A 19,046-nucleotide genomic window follows, 5' to 3' on the forward strand; every position below is an offset into this window, starting at 1 on the left:
CCTGGGCTGCGGGGATGGGTGTGGGGCGGGTGATCTGCGCCAGGCGCACTTACCCCACCATTCGCCGGAGCCTCTGCGTCCATCCTGCAGCGAACTGTGCTTCCAGAGAGACTGTCAGTCCCTGGAGCACGCGCTGCGATTCAAACCCGGCGTGTGACGCGCGATAGGCCGGGTCCTGTCGCTTCTGCTTCTTCCCGGACTCTATCCCCTCCTGCGCCTCTAACGGCGCTTTCCTCGTGACGCCGGCACCCGCCGAGAGCCTCCCACCGGGAGGAGCAGCTCCCTCCAGGAGCGTCGTCCTGCTCCTGGCCTTTGGGGCAGAGGGACTCCCCCCACCGGGAAGTTTCGGCCGGGGAGTCTTGACAGGGGGAAGGTTTGGACTGGCCGCCCGATCCCCCTGGGCCCTCCGGTAAGCTCTGCAGCTCCTCTCGCATGTCCCTCCATGCAGGGACAGGAAAAACACTGAGGGAAGTAGGGTGGGACGGGACCTTTTAACCTCTTGTGTGCTTTCCTGTCCCTGTAAAGAGGAGGATGTCCTCCATGGTGCTGTCAGGTGGACGTCCTGGAAAATGGTTTTGTAAATTTTGTTGGAAAAATTAGAAATTGCTGATAAACTTTTAACCCTTCTAAACTTCCTAACAAAAAAAAAAAATGTTTCAAAAATTGTTGTAAAGTAGACATGTGGAAAATGTTATTGACTATTTTGTGTGACACATCTCTGGTTTAATGGCATAAGATTTAAAAGCTTGAAAATCGTGACATTTTTTACTTGAATGAATCCTTTAACACTTAGTAATCTCGATTAAAGCTGTTTTAGTTTTGCCACTGACATAACTGATCTTGTATCTACTATTTGACATAGGGTTAGATCTGTAATGACAATCATTATGCTCATTTGTGTGTTTTTATGTTCTTTATTGCTATTATCATTCTATTGTATAATCTTGTATTCTACGTGTTTAGGCGTTGGCAAGATACGTTTGTAAACTGACATCATTAATGCATGTTTTGCATTTTCTTTACATGTTGTCAACTTGTAATTTCCTTACTTCCCCTTATCTTTCCTTCTCATACCCATCCCCCCCCCCTTTTTTTTCTTCCCTTCTCCCCATTGTTTAAAAGAATAAAATCTTTTTGGAAAAGAAAATCGTGACATTTTTAAAAATGTCACCAAATTTACTATATTTTCACAAATAAATGGAAGTCACATCGAACACATTTTACCACTATCATGAAATACAATATGTCACGAAAAACCTTTCTTAGTATCACTGGGATCCATCAAAGCTTTCCAGAGTTATTACCTCATAAAGTGACAATGGTCATATTTAAAAAATGAGGCCATTATGTGCAGTGTCATCACACACATGCTGCAGCCACTTGTTCTGTCGTGCAATGTCACGCATGCTGCTGCCAACGAGCGGCCTATCACTTGCTGCAGCTCGGATGTGATGCAAAGTGTCACATTACTTTTGGGGAACAGCAGCGCGAATATTGCTGGAGCGGCGTTGCTACATTTTCTTAACCCTTTTGCGACATTCGCCGTGCTAGAACTTTGCATCTCGCTTCTCTCCCTTTTTATGTGGGCTCCGATAGTGAGCCCACATCTGTCCCGGGATATGTCAGCTGTTTTGAACAGCTGACATGTGCCCGGAATAGCCACGGGTGGAATCGCAATCCACCAGTGGCTATTAACCCATTAAATACCGCTGTCAAATTCTGACAGTGGCATTTAGCGCTCGATTCTGCCCATCGGGCCAGAAATCCGCCCACCAGTGACCCCCGTCACGTGATCGCGGGTCACTGGTGGGTTGGCATGACAACCAGAGATCTCCTGGAGACCTCTATGGTTGTCACTGCCGGCTTGCTGTGAGTGCTGCCCAGTGGTTGGCGCTCATAGCAAGTGAGTAATTCAGTTAAATGTAGGCGACCTGATCGCCTGTATGTAGCAGAGCCGATCAGGTTATGGCAGCTTCTAGTTTCCCATGGAGACTATTGAAGCATGCCAAAAGTTTTTAAAAAAAAAAAAAAAAGTTTTTAAAAATATTAAAAAAAATACAAAAGTTCAAATCATCCCCCTTTCGCCCCATTAAAAAAAAACAATAAAAAAAATCAAACATAGACATATTTTGTAACGCCGCGTTTAGAATTGCCCGATCTGACAATAAAAGATTAACCTGATCGCCAAACGGCGTAGCGAGGAAAAAAAAGTCCAAACACCAGAATTGTTTTTTTGGTCGCCGCCACATTGCAATAAAATGCAGGAACTGGTAATCAAAAGATCGTATCTGCACAAAAGTGGTATCATTAAAAACGTCAGCTCAGCACGCAAAAAAAGCCCTCACTCAATCCGAGATCAAGAAAAATGGAGACGCTACGGGTATCGGAAAATGTTGCAAAAAAATTTTTTTTTTTTTTAACAGTTTAGTATTTTGTTTCACCACTTAGGTAAAAGAGAACCTAGACATGTTTGATGTCTATGAACTCGTAATGACCTGGAGAATTATAATGGTGGGTCAGTTTTAGCATGTAGTCAACATGGTGAAAAGAAAAAAACAAGTGTGGGATTGCACTTTTTTTGCAATTTCACCACACTTGGAATTTTTTTCCCTGTTTTTGAGTACACTATATCGTAAAACCAATGGTGTCGTTCAAAAGTACAACTCGTCCCGCCAAAAAAACAAGCCCTCACATGGCCATATTGACGGAAAAATAAAAACGTTATGGCTCTGGGAAGAAGGAAAGTGAAAAACAGAAGTGCAAAAACGAAAATGAGCTCCGGCGAGAAGGGTTTAGGCTGTGTGCCCACGTAGCGATTTTTAAGCGTTTTTGCCGCAATTTTCGGCGTGAAAACGCTGCGAAAACGTTTAAAAATTGTGTACAGAACGCCCCCTATGAATTCCGATGGCATTCCGCACATGCTGTGCTAATGCTGCGCTTTTTTCCGCGGCGGAATCGCATTGCGGAAAAAATTGCAGCATGCTCATTCTTTTGTGCGGAATTGCAAAGAATTGCCGCGATTCCGCACCCATAGGAATGCATGAGAATCGCTTACTTCCCACATGTGGCTATGCCCACCATGCGGGAAGTTAAGCGTCTCATGTGCGGTTGGTACCCACGGTGTGGAGGAGAGGAGACTGTCCTCCAGGCCCTGGGTACCATACCCCTGTAAAAAAAAAAGAATAAAAAATAAAAAATCGGGGTATATTTACCTTCCGGCGTCCCACGCTGCATTCCCGGCCTAGCGTTCCCAGTAATGCCTTGCGGCAAGGCCCTGTAATGACGTAGTCTCGCGTGACTCTAGCGGTCTCGCGAGATCACTATAGCAACGCGAGACTACGTCATCACAGGTCTCGCAAGGCATTACTGGGAACGCTGAGGCCCGGGATGGCAACGCGGGACGCCGGAAGGTAAATATACCCCGATTTTTTTTTTAGCATTTTAACATTCTATCTTTTACTATTGATGCCGCATAGGCAGCCTCAATAGTAAAAACCTGGTCACACTTGTCAAACACTATGTTTGACGAGTGTGACCAACCTGTCAATCACTTTCCAAGCGATGCTTCAAATCGCTTGGAAAGTGCTTGAATATCGCACGTGAAAATTGCGGCAAAATCGTGATCATAATCGCTGTAAAATCGCGCGGAAAAAAACGCGCGATTTCTGGGAAGGAGTCCGGTTTTTAGTGAGCGTTTTAAAACGCTACGTGGGCACATAGCCTTAATGTTGTTTTTTACATACATATTTACTTAATAGTCTATACATAATTTTTGGGGCAGCCATCTTGTACAAGCTTCTTCCCTGCTCGGTGAACAGCAGTTCAGAGACGTGCTTTACTGCAGCTGCATGGACAGAGGAAACTGTTGTCTCCAGACGATTCATTTACTTCTGTTGAAGACTTGCATGTTCAAATGCCTCCCGTAGATCTTATAAATGGAAAAACGTAACTAGAAGTATGATAAAAAAAATTGACATATTTAAAAAAAAAAAAAAAAGATGCCGCCCGTGTGAATTGATATAGCCCCACTCCCATCGGGGGAAAAAAATGTGTTCAATATATAAAAATAATTTCTGCGGATATGCATGCACAGTTTAAAATGTTTTTAGCTGTCCGTTGTGGTCTTAAAATAAACATGTGAAAAATAGACATGTATTTAGGTTATTTCTTTATTTTTTAGATTTAAATAATATAAAAACGAAGCCCATGTATTGCAAAAAAAAAAGAGGAAAAGATTGTTTTAGTATCCAAACAAGAAAAATGTTTGGAGTCAATAAAAGCGAATGTATGATAAAACCTGAAAATGTGTAGGCAGTGCACCTGCTCTACTGAGTACAGTAATGAGCAGAGCTAGTTTCTTGGACTCCGGGCAGGACGTATAACATCAGCTCTCTGTGATGCTGAGTCTGATGCTGAGAAATGATCGTTATTCTCCAGTTCCCGCTGTCAGGCAAAGAACTGTTGTGATTTTTATGCTTTGTGAAGTGAGATAAATGCGTCCGTCGTGTTCTTGTTGTAGGTATCAGTGTCCTGGCAGAGTGTCTTGATTGTCCAGAGCTGAAGTCCACAGCAGATGATTTCATTCACCAACATTTCACTGAAGTATACAAAACTGATGAATTTTTGCAGTTGGATGTGAAGCGCGTTACCCACCTTCTAAACCAGGATACATTGACTGTCCGTGCTGAAGACCAGGTACAAGGCTTGTATAGTAAGCTCTAGGAAGCCAGGCACTCAGCTGATGTATGATGTCTACACCAGGATGGCCATCTGTCAGCTCACACAGGGTGCATGGCCAGTGTTAGCTGAGCAAATTAATTTATTCTGCATTGTATGTATCACTTGTCACCTTCATGTTTCATTTCTGCCTTTACAATTCGCCTGTAAGAATGTTTTAACTGAGATTTTTTTACATAAGTATCCAGAAATAATAAAAAAAAACAAAGGCTGGCAGCTCTAGTCTACACTATTCTTTCTGCATAAAGTTTTATTTTATAAAGTGCTGCAGATTAAAGGGAACCTGACACCGGATACATGGTACCTGAACCACAGCAGTATGTATCAGGCCATGGCTGCATGATTTCATCCACATATCCATCTGTATATATTAAACATAGTTTAATGGCTGCTGGAGACCGAGTCGCGAGAGAGAATAGTCAGATAGGCAGGTCCTTGGCGGCTTCCTCTGCCCGTTGTCCTGGAGTGACAGATCTCTCCCTGTGTGAGTATATGGGGAGAGACCTATCACTCTTAGTGAGCTGGCCAGGAGACTGCCAGGAACCCACCTTTCTGACCAGCACAGTACCAGGAGACTGGTGAAACTTTGTTTTCCTCCGAAACGCCACAGCATTTCGGAGTTGACCGTACCTGACTGAAATCATGCAATGTCTGATACACGTTGCCCCTGGATCGGGCGGCATGTATCAGCTGTCTGGTTCCCTTTTAATATGGTGTAATCTAAAAAAAAAAATGTATATACTTTTCATTTATTTGTTTTAGGTTTATGATGCGGCAGTGAGATGGTTAAAATATGATGAACCAAACCGGCAACCATATATGGTGGATATACTTGCAAAAGTCAGATTTCCTCTCATTTCTAAAAATTTTCTGAGTAAAACGGTGCAATCAGAACCACTAATACAGGATAACCCAGAATGCCTTAAGATGGTCATCAGTAAGTGAAACCCTTATGTTTACACAATACATGACAGAATGTTGTGAAACAATATACCACATGTATCTAAAAATTAAAGCTGGATTTTTTTTGTTGATTCTAAGCTTTTTTTTTTTTTTTTTTAAAGAGCGCTAATACATGGGAATAATCTGTAAAAATCACTAATGAAAGCAGGATAACTGCTGTTATGTAACATGTTCTCTTCTTGTCTGTGTTTAGTATGTTGATAGCACAAGGGTGCACACTTCATTCCACCTATGGATAGGATTGGCTTCCTATACTTCCCTGTACTTTAATATAAAGTGACAATAATTGGAGCAGGCCAATCGTAACTATTCATATATTTAGAGCAAAACACCTTTGCGCACTTAAAGGGAACCTGTCACCGCGTTTTTCAGCTATAAGCTGCAGCCACTGCCTTTCAGGGCTTATCTGCAGCATTCTAGAATGCTGTAGATAGGACCCCTATCTAACCTGAAAGATAAGAAAAACAAGTTTTATTATACTCACCTGGGGGGCGGGGCGGTCCGGTCCAAAGGCCTTCACAGGTCCGGGTCCAGCACCTCCCATCTTCATGCGATGTCGTCATCCTCCTTGCTTCATGTTGTAGCTCCTTTCGCAGGCGTACTGATCTGTCCTGTTGAGGGCAGAGCCTAGTACTGCAGTACGCAGGTGCTGGGAAAGGTTAGAGGCGCCCAGTGCCTGCAGTACTAGGCTCTGCCCTCAACTGGGCAGATCAGTACGCCTGCGCAGGAGCCGCAACACAAAACAAGGAAGATGACGACACCGCATGAAGATGGGAGGCCCTGGACCTGCGACAACGACCATCGGACCGGACCGCCCCCGGGTGAGTATAATAAAACTTGTTTTTCTTCTCTTTCAGGTTAGATCGGGGGGCTTATCTACAGCATTACAGAATGCAGTAGATAAGCCTCAAAAAGCAGTGGCCGCCGCAGCTCATAGCTGAAAAACGTGGCGACAGGTTCCTTTTAAAGTACTAAGCAATGATGAGGTAAAAGATTCACCTACAGCTTTTATTCTGCTTGTTGATACTTTCCAGGAGGCAACATAAGTGTAAAAATGGTCAAGGAAATAACTGAAAACAGGAGAACAAGCAATGAAGTACGATAAATAAATTGGAGTATATTTTACATTATTTGGCTGAGTACCGTAGGTAACTCAAATGTTGAGATCACCTTAAATCCATTAATGCATTAAAAACAAGGTGTAGTTCTAGCTAAATTACACTTATATCATTGTAATTGCACAGGGACAGGATTCAGATCCCAGGCCTTTCAGACCGAGTTCTCGCAAGCGTATTTAATGGCCGTAAATGAATCGCAGTGTCCCAATTGGCCATGGCTCTCCCGAACTCACAGCCTTATATGTGGCTGTACGTTCAGGTTGGGAGATGCATGATCAGTCAGGACATTACAGTCCATACTGTAAAATTCCCTTGTATGAAACCTGCCTTATCGAAACAAAATATTTAGTTATCTTGAACCAGAGTAGGGGGCTGACCCAGTCAATCACTCCCTTTGCCCACCCAACAATATTCTGGCAGTGTTTTCTAGTGGCGGTAAAGTACTCTAGTGAATATTTTGAATAAAAATATAGAAATTATATATGCCTTAAATGTTAAAAATGCCTTTTTTGGAAGGATGATGGGAACCGAACCTTCATTAGGCACCTGGCTTCAATGACAATCCAACATATGTGCGGTTATGCTTCTTGGCTTTAATGGGGTGACAGTGTGGGCACCCAACCACTTTCAGGGAGGTGTCCGCTGTACGTTATTACCTTACATGTGCTGTACGTTACATGGGATAGGGTTAAAGTTACATCATAGATACTTGACTTCCACGCATCTTGTTTTGTGTAGGTGGGATGCGATATCACCTGTTGTCTCCCGAGGATCGAGAAGAATTAGCAGATGGTACAAGACCTCGGAGAAAGAAACATGATTATAGGATTGCTTTATTTGGAGGCTCCCAGCCTCAGTCCTGTCGATACTTTAATCCTAAAGTACGTTCTTTTTTATTATATATACTAGCTGAAGAGCCCGGCGCTGTCCGGGCATAGTAACTAACTACGGTTAGTTATAACAAATTATAATGTATATGTATGTATATGTATGTGTGTGTGTGTGTGTGTGTGTGTATGTATGTATGTATATATATATATATATATATATATATATATATATATATATATATATATATATATATATATATTTATCTAGCTGAGTGTAGAGCCCTGCCCACTCCGCATAGCCACATTCACTATAATATCCCACATCATCCCGTCAGCCAGAGCCACCGGACTACTACCCCTAATATCCCAAATCATCCCGTCAGCAAGAGCCACCGGACTCCTACCCCTAATATCTCACATCGTCCCGTAAACCAGAATCACCAGACTACTTCCCTTAATATCCCACATCATCCCGTCAGAGCCACTGGACTACTATCCCTAATATCCCACATCATCCCATCACAGACGCTGGACTACTCCCCCCTAATATCCCACATCATCCTGTCAGCCTGAGCCACCAGACTACTACCACTAATATCCCACATCATCCCGTCAGCCTGGGGTCAGAACCAGAGCGCTGACTGGAACGGTCCTAACTTCCATACTGGGGAGCCCTTTAAGAGAGGCCTGGGGTCACAACCAGAGCACTGAGTGGATTTGTCCTGACTTCCACACCATTGATCCCTTTAATAGAAGCCTGGGGTGAGAATCAGAGCGCTGAGGGATTTACCCTAACTTCCATACAGGAGATCCCTTTAAGAGAGCCTGGGGTCAGAACCAAAGCGCAGAGTGGCTTTGACCTCACTTCCATACCGGGGATCCCTTTAAGAGAGACTGGGATCAGAACCAGAGCGCTGAGTAGATTTGCCGTGACTTACATACCAATGATCCCTTTAATAGAACCCTGGGGTCAGAATCAGAGTGTTGAGGGATTTGCCCTAACTTCCATAAAGGAGATCCCTTTAAGAGAGCCTGGAGTCAGAACCAAAGCGCTGGATGGATTTGCCCTGACTTCCATACCGGAGATCCCTTTAAGAAAGGCCTGGGGTCAGTACCACAGAGCAGAGTGGATTTGCCCTAACTTCCATACCAATGATCCCTTTAAGAGACCCTGGGGTCAGAAACACAGAGCTGAGTGGAACAGTCCTAACTTCCATACCAGGAATCCCTTTAAGAGAGGCCTGGGGTCAAAACCAGAGCCCTGGATGGATTTGCTCTGACTTCCATACCAATGATACCTTTAAGAGGGAAGATGTGCCTACGGGATGGAGGATGTGTGATGGGGATATGGGCAGGGAGGGGGGGGGATTCATTTCTGTCATGTGCTCTCTGCTCCTTTCAGGGGGGCAGACAATGGCTGGGAGCTTATGTTCCCAGGGATGCTAGAGTTCTCCCACCTTGTCAGTGTCTGCTGAGGTGTTGTCAAATGGGAAAACTTGCTAATAGCAACCAATAACAGCTCAGCGACTTTTAAACAGCTCTGGTGAAATGAGAGATCCTTAGTGATTGGTTGCTATGAGCAACAGTTTTCCTTACAACCAATCACAGCTCAGCTTCTTTTGAACAGCTCTGGTAAAATGAAAGATGCTTCTTGATTGGTTGGTGACACACACACATTCATACATACATACATACATACATTCACATTTATATATAGAGATTGCTTTAAAATGATCAGAGCTATTAACTATTGTTAAGAAACTGTTTTGTCACTGTAATTCTTGAAGGGTTTGTCCAGATTTGGTAGTAAACCAGGGTTCCCCACTTTATCTAAACATATTTCACAGCTTATTGAGCTCAAACTTCAAAAGATCCATGCAAACTAGGAACAGTTGCATATGTCATGAGTAATCTCATTGGGGTGGTGTAACTTAGAGCCTAGGGGGTGTTGGCTGGTGGCAAAGGTACTGTTGGGCACCTCAGTGACCTCCAATACAGTGCTACACCTAATTATAGAGTATGGACCCACTTAAAGATATTGCAGTGGGCTTTATACATTTTGATACAAATGTTAAATCAGAACTTAGTGTTTACTTTTTATATTTGGATGTGTGCTCCAAGTCCTTTTCTATAGTTGTGATGGTTAATATCTTGTGACAAGGGGAATAAAGTGCTTTTATATTCCTAAAATATAGTATATTCAAACCCATTGCTATTGGGAAGGATTTACTTCCTTGACACTGTGATATGCTCATCCTTTAAAATTGGCAAGTATATGGAAATTTCCTCATGAGGCTTGCAATCGTATCTATAACATGATTATTTTTTTATCCCTTATATTAGGATTATAATTGGTCTGATATCCGTTGTCCCTTTGAGAAGCGCCGGGATGCAGCATGCGTATTTTGGGACAACGTTGTCTATATTTTGGGTGGTTCTCAGCTCTTCCCTATAAAGAGAATGGACTGCTACAATGTAGTGAAAGATTCATGGTACTCCAAACTGGGGCCTCCGACTCCCAGAGACAGCCTTGCTGCCTGTGCTGCGGAAGGGAAGATCTACACATCGGGAGGCTCTGAAGTGGGTGAGGACCACAGTTTAAAAATAAAGTTGAAAATATAGCAACCTACATAAAGAGACTGTCAAATGAAAGTATTGGACATCTCCTTTAAGTTCTTACAGTCTATTGTGATTTGAGGACAATCTGGTCAACTGTACAGAGTGTTCCCTTTTGAAGGGGTTTTTTTGATAAGTGAGGGTCACACAGCCAGCAGCCTCATGAATCTGTTAGATCCCTCGGTGGCATTGTGCAAACATTGAATACAGCTGAACTGCACAGTTCCATTCAACATCTAACGGTCACTACCGAATGCTGCAGATAAGATCCTATTCTCTTCATAGGCCAACGTTATGAGATCAGTATGTGTTGTGGGTCCGGCACTCCTGCTGATCAACCGTGAATATCTCTGAGAATGGCCGGATGTAAACATAGATTCCGAGCTGAACCACACAACTCCATTTCATGTGCAGTGGCTGCTGCTGAATGCTGCAGAACAATTCTTATTCTCTTGAATAGGAACTATCCTAAGGATAGGTCATCAATCTCATGGTGGGACCACAAATTTATCTTCTTGTGTATTGTGTTAATTTGTCATCATACCAAATCAATACAATCTTGAACCATCCTGTAAAGAAATGTATGTTACTCCATTTCTATTTTTTTTTTTCCTTTGGATGCTATGGTCTTTAAATAATCTGATAGAGGGATCAGTTGCACCTGTCCAGTTAAGAATCGTATGTAAAGGGCATGTCACACTAAGAGATATCGCTAGCAATATCGCTATAACTAGTGACGTTATAGCGATATTGCTAGCGATATCTCTGTGTCTGATACTTACCAGCGACCGGCTCCCCCGCTGCTTATCGCTGATCGCGCGAGAACGTTCAGGACTGTTTCTCGTCGTCAGCTTCCTGTGGCGCTTCCTGCTGTGAGGACGAGCGACGCGTGGAGCCGGGCGGGAGGACGCAGGATCACCTGGTGTGACAGGTAAGTAGCGATCCCCGTCCCCAGCGATGTCGCTAGTGAGATCTGCCTATGTGGCAGCTCACTAGCGACCACTTAGCGATGTACCAGCGATCCTGACCGCGTCATATCGCTGGTCGGGATCGCTGGTACATCGCTAAGTGTGACAGTACCTTTAGGCCTATAGTTTTCTTTTTGTCTGGTAGTTTGTAAATTGATGGCATCAGTCAGACTTGCAAAGTTTTGCTTTTATTTTTCACACTATACAATTCAAGATATATCTGGAAACAGACAGAGAATGAGACATCTGTATGTGTAAGACTTACACCTTACTGGTCATGCTGAGAGATGTATGTTTTGTAACCTGTAGGCACAGACAGGGTTTTAGAGAAGTGCATGGCTCCTACTTTTTACAGCAATACTTCCCCAGGCTTTAATTGTGCACTGTGTGCCGCTTATTATATGCACCTTAGTGCATTAGGAGTATGTGCAGAGTCGTGACTTGTTCCCCCAGGTTATATTTGTACTACAGGTTGAAACCCTAGGAACTAATGGAGAAGTAATTTAAAGAGGACCAGGCTATGAGGACTTCTGCATGTACTCAGATTTGCTCAGTGAGTTGTAACAGCTACTAAAACCATCTGTTTTAGTAGAAGATTTAGAAAGCTTTTCAGAGGTGGCAGGTGTCTCTTTAAGGCTGCATACATTATAGTGGCTAATATTTTTCATCTTTCATTTTTATTAGTATGATGCATTTACATTATATTCTGACTCCAAGTTCTTCATATATCTTCCTTACCCTATTGTTCTTTAAGGGAATTCTGCCTTGTACTTATTTGAATGCTATGACACCAGGACAGAAAGCTGGCACACAAAGCCCAGCATGCTTACCCAACGCTGCAGCCATGGGATGGTGGAGGCTAATGGGCTGATCTACGTCTGTGGAGGAAGCTTAGGAAACAACGTTTCAGGAAGGGTGCTGAACTGCTGTGAAGTCTACGACCCAACTACAGAAACGTATGTATTCCCAGAAAATGTGCAGTGGAAGGAGGTGGACTTTGAAAACCCTGTTCCTGCGATAGGCCACAGTCTCAGCAGCTATCCTCACTATGATCATACACTAGTAACATATTCACAAAATACTTTTTGTTCATGGGAAACCCCTTTAAATTTCCACTTTTAAGTATCTTCTTGGATTTAGATTTGAAATGTTTTGGACAATTTCCTCATCTAGAACCAAATAATGGAGCACAGATCCCTCTAACAATAGAATTGCTTTATGTCTCACAGTGTTACAGTGAAAGGCAATCTGTCACCAGGTTTTGACCACCTAAGATGAGAGCAGCATAATATTGAGAAACAGACCCTGATTCCAGCAATGTTTCACTTACTGAGCTGTTTGTCTTAGTTTTGATAAAATCACTCTTATATCACTCACCTGATACCTCATGCACTTTAGCAATTAGTGGCTCAGGTCCACTCTTTATCTGTCTTGCATACATACTTGTAATTGGAAAAACACAAAAAACACAGAAAAAAGGCAAATTGGACAAATTTCACACACAACCCCAAAAATGGGTAGGACAAAATTGTTGTCACCTTTCCAAAATTGTGGGTAAACAATTTTATTTCAAGCATGTGATGCTCGTTAAAACTCACCAGTGGCAAGTAACAGGTGTGGGCAATGTGTGAAAATTGCACCTGAAACCAGATAAAAACAGGAGAAGTTGACTCAATGTTTGCATTGTGTGTCTCTGTGTGCCACACTAAGGATGGAGAACAGTAAGAGCAGAAGAGAACTGTCTGAGAACTTGAGAACCAAAATTATTTAACAGTTTCAACAATCTCAAGATTGCAAGTCCATCTCCAGAGATCTTGATTTTATTTTGTTCATGGTGCGCAAAATAATCAAGAAGTTATAGCCCATGGCATAGAAAAATTAGATGAAAGGTTGCAATGCAGGATAGTTCAGGTGGTGGATAAGCAGCCCCAATCAACTTCCAAAGAAATTCAAGCTGTCCTGCAGGTTCATGGTGCATCAATGTCAGCGCAAACTATCTGACGACATTTGAATGAAATGAAACCCTATGTTAGGAGACCCAGGAGGACCCCCATGCTGACACATTGTGACTGCAATGTCTGACTGGCAAGAAGTCTGACGTAGCAGTCACAAGTGCTCAATAGAAGTCTGTGAGACCCTCGTTCTTGCTCTCATAGACTTACACTGAGCTGTGACTTCCGGCATGCCCAGCAAACACTGGGCTGATCTGGCAGTTGACAACCCGCTGTAGAACAACCGGAGCGGCGCTCGCAGAAGGTGAAGGCAGAGGCTTGTTATGGGCGTTTTCTGTAACTGTTCACAATATACCATATTATCATTTTCATTCATTCCTTTAGGTGGACTGAACTGTGCCCAATGATTGAAGCTCGTAAAAACCATGGATTGGTTTTTGTGAAAGACAGGATATTTGCAATTGGCGGACAGAATGGTTTGGGTATGGCTTTTTTTTTTCTTTTTTTAATATTCTGGACAACAGTTATACATTTAGCAGAGCTTGTAAGACACACTTTCTGATATTGCAGAGAAAGCCTCTCTAATTCAGACTGTAGACGCACTGGACCATAAGAAGCACCCCAAGTTTCGAGGAGTAAAAAAATAATTTTTAACCAGTCACGTCAGGGGATAATAGGTACATCTTATAGTCTGAATGTAGCTTACTGTAGGAGGGGCGGCAGCGGACCGGGGTCACAGGAGGTAGGGTTTTATCTACCTCATTTGACAGCTGGAGTGGGGCGATGCTGCAGGCCAGGAGGAGCGGTGCAAGGCAGGAATGGAGTCCCCGCTGTGCACATTGCTCTCCCTTCAGTCTTCCAAAAAAATGGCGCCACAGGTGATGCATATGCAGATTAATATGTTGGCTTTTCATTTTCCTGAAGCCCTCCATAAGGTCAGTGTGCACAGCAGGAACTTCTCACCGCCAGAACACCCCCCCTCCTCCTAGCTCAAGTCCCGCAGCATCGCCCCTCTCCTGTTACCATTTGCTTTCTGCAGCGGCGACCCTGCTGCTGCCTTCTGTGAAGCCCCCCTCCCCCACCTGTTCCCATGGTAAGCTATATTCGGACTATAAGACGCACCCCCATTTTCCTTCCCAATTTTGGGGGAAAAAAGTGTGTCTTTATAGTCTGAAAAATACAGTATCTCCAGATTTCACAATACAAACTCCACGTTTCTAATACATATTAGTCCTGATGAAACTGGTATATTTATTTTGATAACCTATGTCAGAATAGATATATAATCCTGATGTTAAAGGTGTTATCCCAGAATATATATATATATATATATATATATATATAATTTTTTTTAAACTCCGTTATTTCTCACTTTAGTTTCATCATAATAGTCTTTTAGTTGTTTGGTGCTGCCCATGTGACCAGTGTGTGTATATGTACGTATATATGTGTAAACTACATTTATTTCCCACATCTCCATCCTCACCCCCATTCACAGACATTTCCCACATCCCTATGCTCGCCCCAATTCACAGACATTTCCCACATCTCCATGTTGGCCCCATTCACATACATTTACCACATCTCCATGCTCGCCCCCATTCAAACATCCCTATGCTCTCCCTCATTCACAGACATTTCCCACATCCCTATGCTCGCCCCAATTCACAGACATTTCCCACATCTCCATGCTCGCCCCCATTCAGACATCCCTATGCTCTCCCTCATTCACAGACATTTCCCACATCCCTATGCTCGCCCCAATTCACAGACATTTCCCACATCTCCATGCTCGCCCCCATTCAGACATCCCTATGCTCTCCCTCATTCACAGACATTTCCCACATCCCTATGCTCGCCCCAATTCACAGACATTTCCCACATCTCCATGTTGGCCCCATTCACATACATTTACCACATCTCCATGCTCGCCCCCATTCAAACATCCCTATGCTCTCCCTCATTCACAGACATTTCCCACATCCCTATGCTCGCCCCAATTCACAGACATTTCCCACATCTCCATGCTCGCCCCCATTCAGACATCCCTATGCTCTCCCTCATTCACAGACATTTCCCACATCCCTATGCTCGCCCCAATTCACAGACATTTCCCACATCTCCATGCTCGCCCCCATTCAGACATCCCTATGCTCTCCCTCATTCACAGACATTTCCCACATCCCTATGCTCGCCCCAATTCACAGACATTTCCCATATCTCCATGCTCGCCCCCATTCAGACATCCCTATGCTCTCCCTCATTCACAGACATTTCCCACATCCCCATGCTCGCCCCCATTCACATACATTTCCAACATATCCATTCATAGGTAGGAAGCGGACATTATAGCAAATATGAATGGAAATATTCATACTTTTTAATGAGAACACCATTGGTGGTTCAGTGGATGGTACGCCTATTTTTACTTTGCTTTGTCTCACCACACAGCCAATTCTGTGTAGTTTCCGAGAGGAAAATGGCTATTTCTCCTTAATCAGCAGTGATTTCACAGTGCCAATGTCCACCCAGTGTAAGAATAGCCGTTATCTACAGATCATGTACGACCTGTCGTGAATCAACTACAGGACGTATCCATGGGCAACCAGGAAGGAAAAGGCTTCTGAGTTGCATGTTTTTAGAAGATGATTTCCAGAGCTGCAAGGAAACTTTTGGAAATTGACTACATTTGACAACTTTTTTTATGTTACATAATCTGGGGTAACACTTTTAGGTGAGCAATAGAATTAAATAGCTTATGAGTCCAAGTCTAATCAGTCTCTGTCATCGGAGGCAGACTGACAACTGCAACTTGTGATGAGCAGCGTGAGGTGTCAGTAGGAAGGCGGAGGACACTGAGGAGCTGTCAATCAGGCTAAATGAGCGGGAGTTGAGATACATTTTCATAAAGTATTATATAGCTATTCTGGTATGGATTTTCAAAGTAAGTACATCAGCTTCATCTGGTTGGAAAACTCTTTTCACTAATGTATGAAGTTTAGATTAAATCTGGTAACAGACACTCCTTAAATGGGGTTTGTCAGCCCAAACTGACAGTAGAAACCAAGCACATAGCATTGTAGAGCTTTTAGCTCCTACAAAACTTGCACCTTTAGCGATAATCACTGCTTTTGTTCTACAGAATCTGAAGTTTAATCAAGCTTGCTAATTAGTGGGTGCTCCGTGCACTTCTGTTGTGGCCATTGAGAAATTTAGAGGAACAATGTATGCATTACTATGCTAATTAGCATATTTCATTAGACCTCAGTTTCTGCAGAATGGAGGCAGTGATTAGGACACTAATGGTGCGATTATTATTATCAGGACTATATGCCCCACAAGGCCATGTGCATAGTTTATACTGTCAGACTGGACGGACTAATTTATATAGGATTGGTCACCAGGTCAGAAGCGGCCAGTTTTCCCTTATTTTGTGCCCTTTACTCCCCTGAGATGAGTCCTCTTTAAATGATAGTTAAAATAGCTCCCCATTACCTACGATCACCCTCCACTCTTACAGTCTTCTTGAGGTACAATTTCAATTGATCTATAACATTGGTGCATCCTTGTCACCATTAAAAGGGTATTCAGATTTCATGAAATAATATATATTAAAAAAACATTTTTTGAGTGGCTTCAAAATCTTATTTTGGTAAACATGACATGAGCTAAAGGTTTCTAATAATTTTTGGGTATCCTTGTTTTTTGGCAATCATCAGAGTCCCTTACTATTCTTTTCCCATAACAGTGGGAGTTACTGATGCCTCCCATTGCAGATGGCACAGGCTCTGTACATGAATCTGCTGCATCCAGACCGTGCCATAACTGTGCCACCACTAGCTGATTTTGGTAAACATGACATTATCTACAAGGCGCCTCTTGTTTAAAGGGAACTTGTCACCTGCAAAAAAAATGCTATTAACCTGTAGATATGGGCTTAATCAGCAGGAACGGAGCGTTAATAACCTGCCAAACGCTGCTGGGAGAAAATGAACTTCATAACCCCTAGCAGCATTCGGTTTCGGTCGCTGCGCCCCCAGCAGGGCCATGGAGTTTGGGTTACATTGGAGCAAACAGGTTACGAAATTTATAAAAAAATAAATAAACTAATAAAAAACTGGAGTCTGAACTGAGAAAGTAAATTAATGTGCATGTACAATGTAAGTGCATATTAACACATCATCATTAACCAGAGAAAACAAAAAGCACAAATATCCTGAAATAAAAAGTAAAAAATAAACTGCAAATAATGCATAACAGTAATAATAATAAGGGTATGCATTATTTGCAGTTTATTTTTTACTTTTTATTTCAGGATATTTTGTGCTTTTTGTTTTCTCAGGTTACAAAATCTGTAAGGAAAGGTTGACATCTACTCTAGTTTTATCTGTCTTTTACACCTGTGTTTAGAGGCTCTGCATTACCACTCACAGCCACTAGGTGACAGCATTTTAGATTGAAAATACTTTTCCAAATTCTTGTAGACTAGACTAGTATTTTGCTGGATCGTAACCCATGTCTCTACATTATTATTATCTAGCGCCATAATATTCCACCACACTTTACAGACCTCATCAGCATGTCACTGGAGTGTGGGAGGCAATCTGAGAACCCGGAGGACACCCACACAAACATTTGGAGAATTTTCTCCTTGCAGATGTTGTCCTTGGTGGGTTTTGAACCCAGGACCTGAGTGCTGCAAAGCAAAGGTGCTAACCACTGAGCCACCAAGCTGCACTCTATTTATTTCCTTCTAAACTAAATTTTGAATTTCAGATTGATTTTTTTTTTCTTGAAAACCCTGCACTAATAAGCTGCAAACAGAATTTTGTGTTTTGTGTTTTTTTTTTTCCAATGAACGAAAAGCATTTCTTCTATTCTAACTTGTTATATTCTGCAATTATTTAGGTGGCCTGGACAGTGTGGAGTACTATGATATTAAGCTAAACGAGTGGAAGATGGTGTCGCCAATGCCTTGGAAAGGGGTCACTGTGAAATGTGCTGCCGTGGGCGCCATCATTTATGTGCTGGCTGGATTTCAGGGAGTGGGACGCTTAGGACACATTCTTGAATACATTACTGAGACTGATAAATGGATCGCCAATTCTAAAGTCCGAGCCTTCCCCGTGACCAGCTGTCTGATCTGTGTCGTGGACACTTGTGGGGCTAATGAAGAGACTCTGGAAACATGAAGATCCCTGATGTGGTGTCCACACCTTGTACATAATATTTATAAGCTTCATCAGAGGGATTCAATCTGTTGTACATTACAAAAGATTATCTGAGAAGACAAAGACCTGTGGATTTTGCTTCATTGTTTTTTTTTATTTTGCTCTTGTCTCTCACAATGAGCAGTGAACTGTTTGGTTTTTTTTTTAGTGGACGACTAAGGTTTTATGTTGCTTAATGTAAACCATATAAAGATAATCTAGGCACACCTGCTTCAGTGTATGCCAGCCCTGGTGCCTGCAGATGGATATTTAAGTATATAGGAAGCGGTGTTGTCACTTTTAGTTCTATGACTTGTTAAAAAAGTTTTTTATGTTTCCCTTTTGTGTCTGTTTTTCTTCTTTTTAAATATAAGTCATGTTTCTCTGTTCTGCCATTTTCTAGATTGTGACTGACCTACTAAAGGCTGCGCCTGCAAACTAATATTTTACATTTTTATTTCAAACAAGGATACAAATGGTTAGGGTCATGGTATGAACCTTGTGTAGCGAGGATGTTGTAGATTTTTTACACATGGGATATTAAAATTGTGAATAGAATTGCGGTAATATATCCATATACACTGCTGTGTACACGTTTCCATCAAATATTGGATCCTTGATCCATGTACCCATGGCCTGGACGTCAAAGTGC

At 42.6% G+C, this 19,046-nt stretch overlaps 1 protein-coding gene across 3 annotated transcripts in view; it reads left to right on the top strand.

Moving 5' to 3' along the window:
• The window catches only part of KLHL7 (kelch like family member 7), a 32,698-nt gene extending 13,914 nt beyond the window's left edge, over positions 1-18,784 (top strand). For all 3 annotated transcript variants that reach the window (XM_073581409.1, XM_073581410.1, XM_073581411.1), the window contains exons 5-11: positions 4,520-4,695; positions 5,500-5,674; positions 7,557-7,699; positions 9,992-10,232; positions 11,987-12,188; positions 13,569-13,666; positions 18,093-18,784. In XM_073581409.1, the coding sequence (XP_073437510.1) occupies positions 4,520-4,695; positions 5,500-5,674; positions 7,557-7,699; positions 9,992-10,232; positions 11,987-12,188; positions 13,569-13,666; positions 18,093-18,376 (1,319 nt within the window). In that variant the 3' untranslated portion in view covers positions 18,377-18,784. The remainder of the gene's footprint in view (positions 1-4,519; positions 4,696-5,499; positions 5,675-7,556; positions 7,700-9,991; positions 10,233-11,986; positions 12,189-13,568; positions 13,667-18,092) is intronic.
• The last annotated feature ends 262 nt before the right edge of the window (positions 18,785-19,046 follow it).

Source organism: Dendrobates tinctorius, unplaced genomic scaffold (genome assembly GCF_039654945.1).
Source record: "Dendrobates tinctorius isolate UK_male_01 unplaced genomic scaffold, ASM3965494v1 ptg000070l, whole genome shotgun sequence".
Lineage (NCBI taxonomy): Eukaryota > Metazoa > Chordata > Amphibia > Anura > Dendrobatidae > Dendrobates > Dendrobates tinctorius.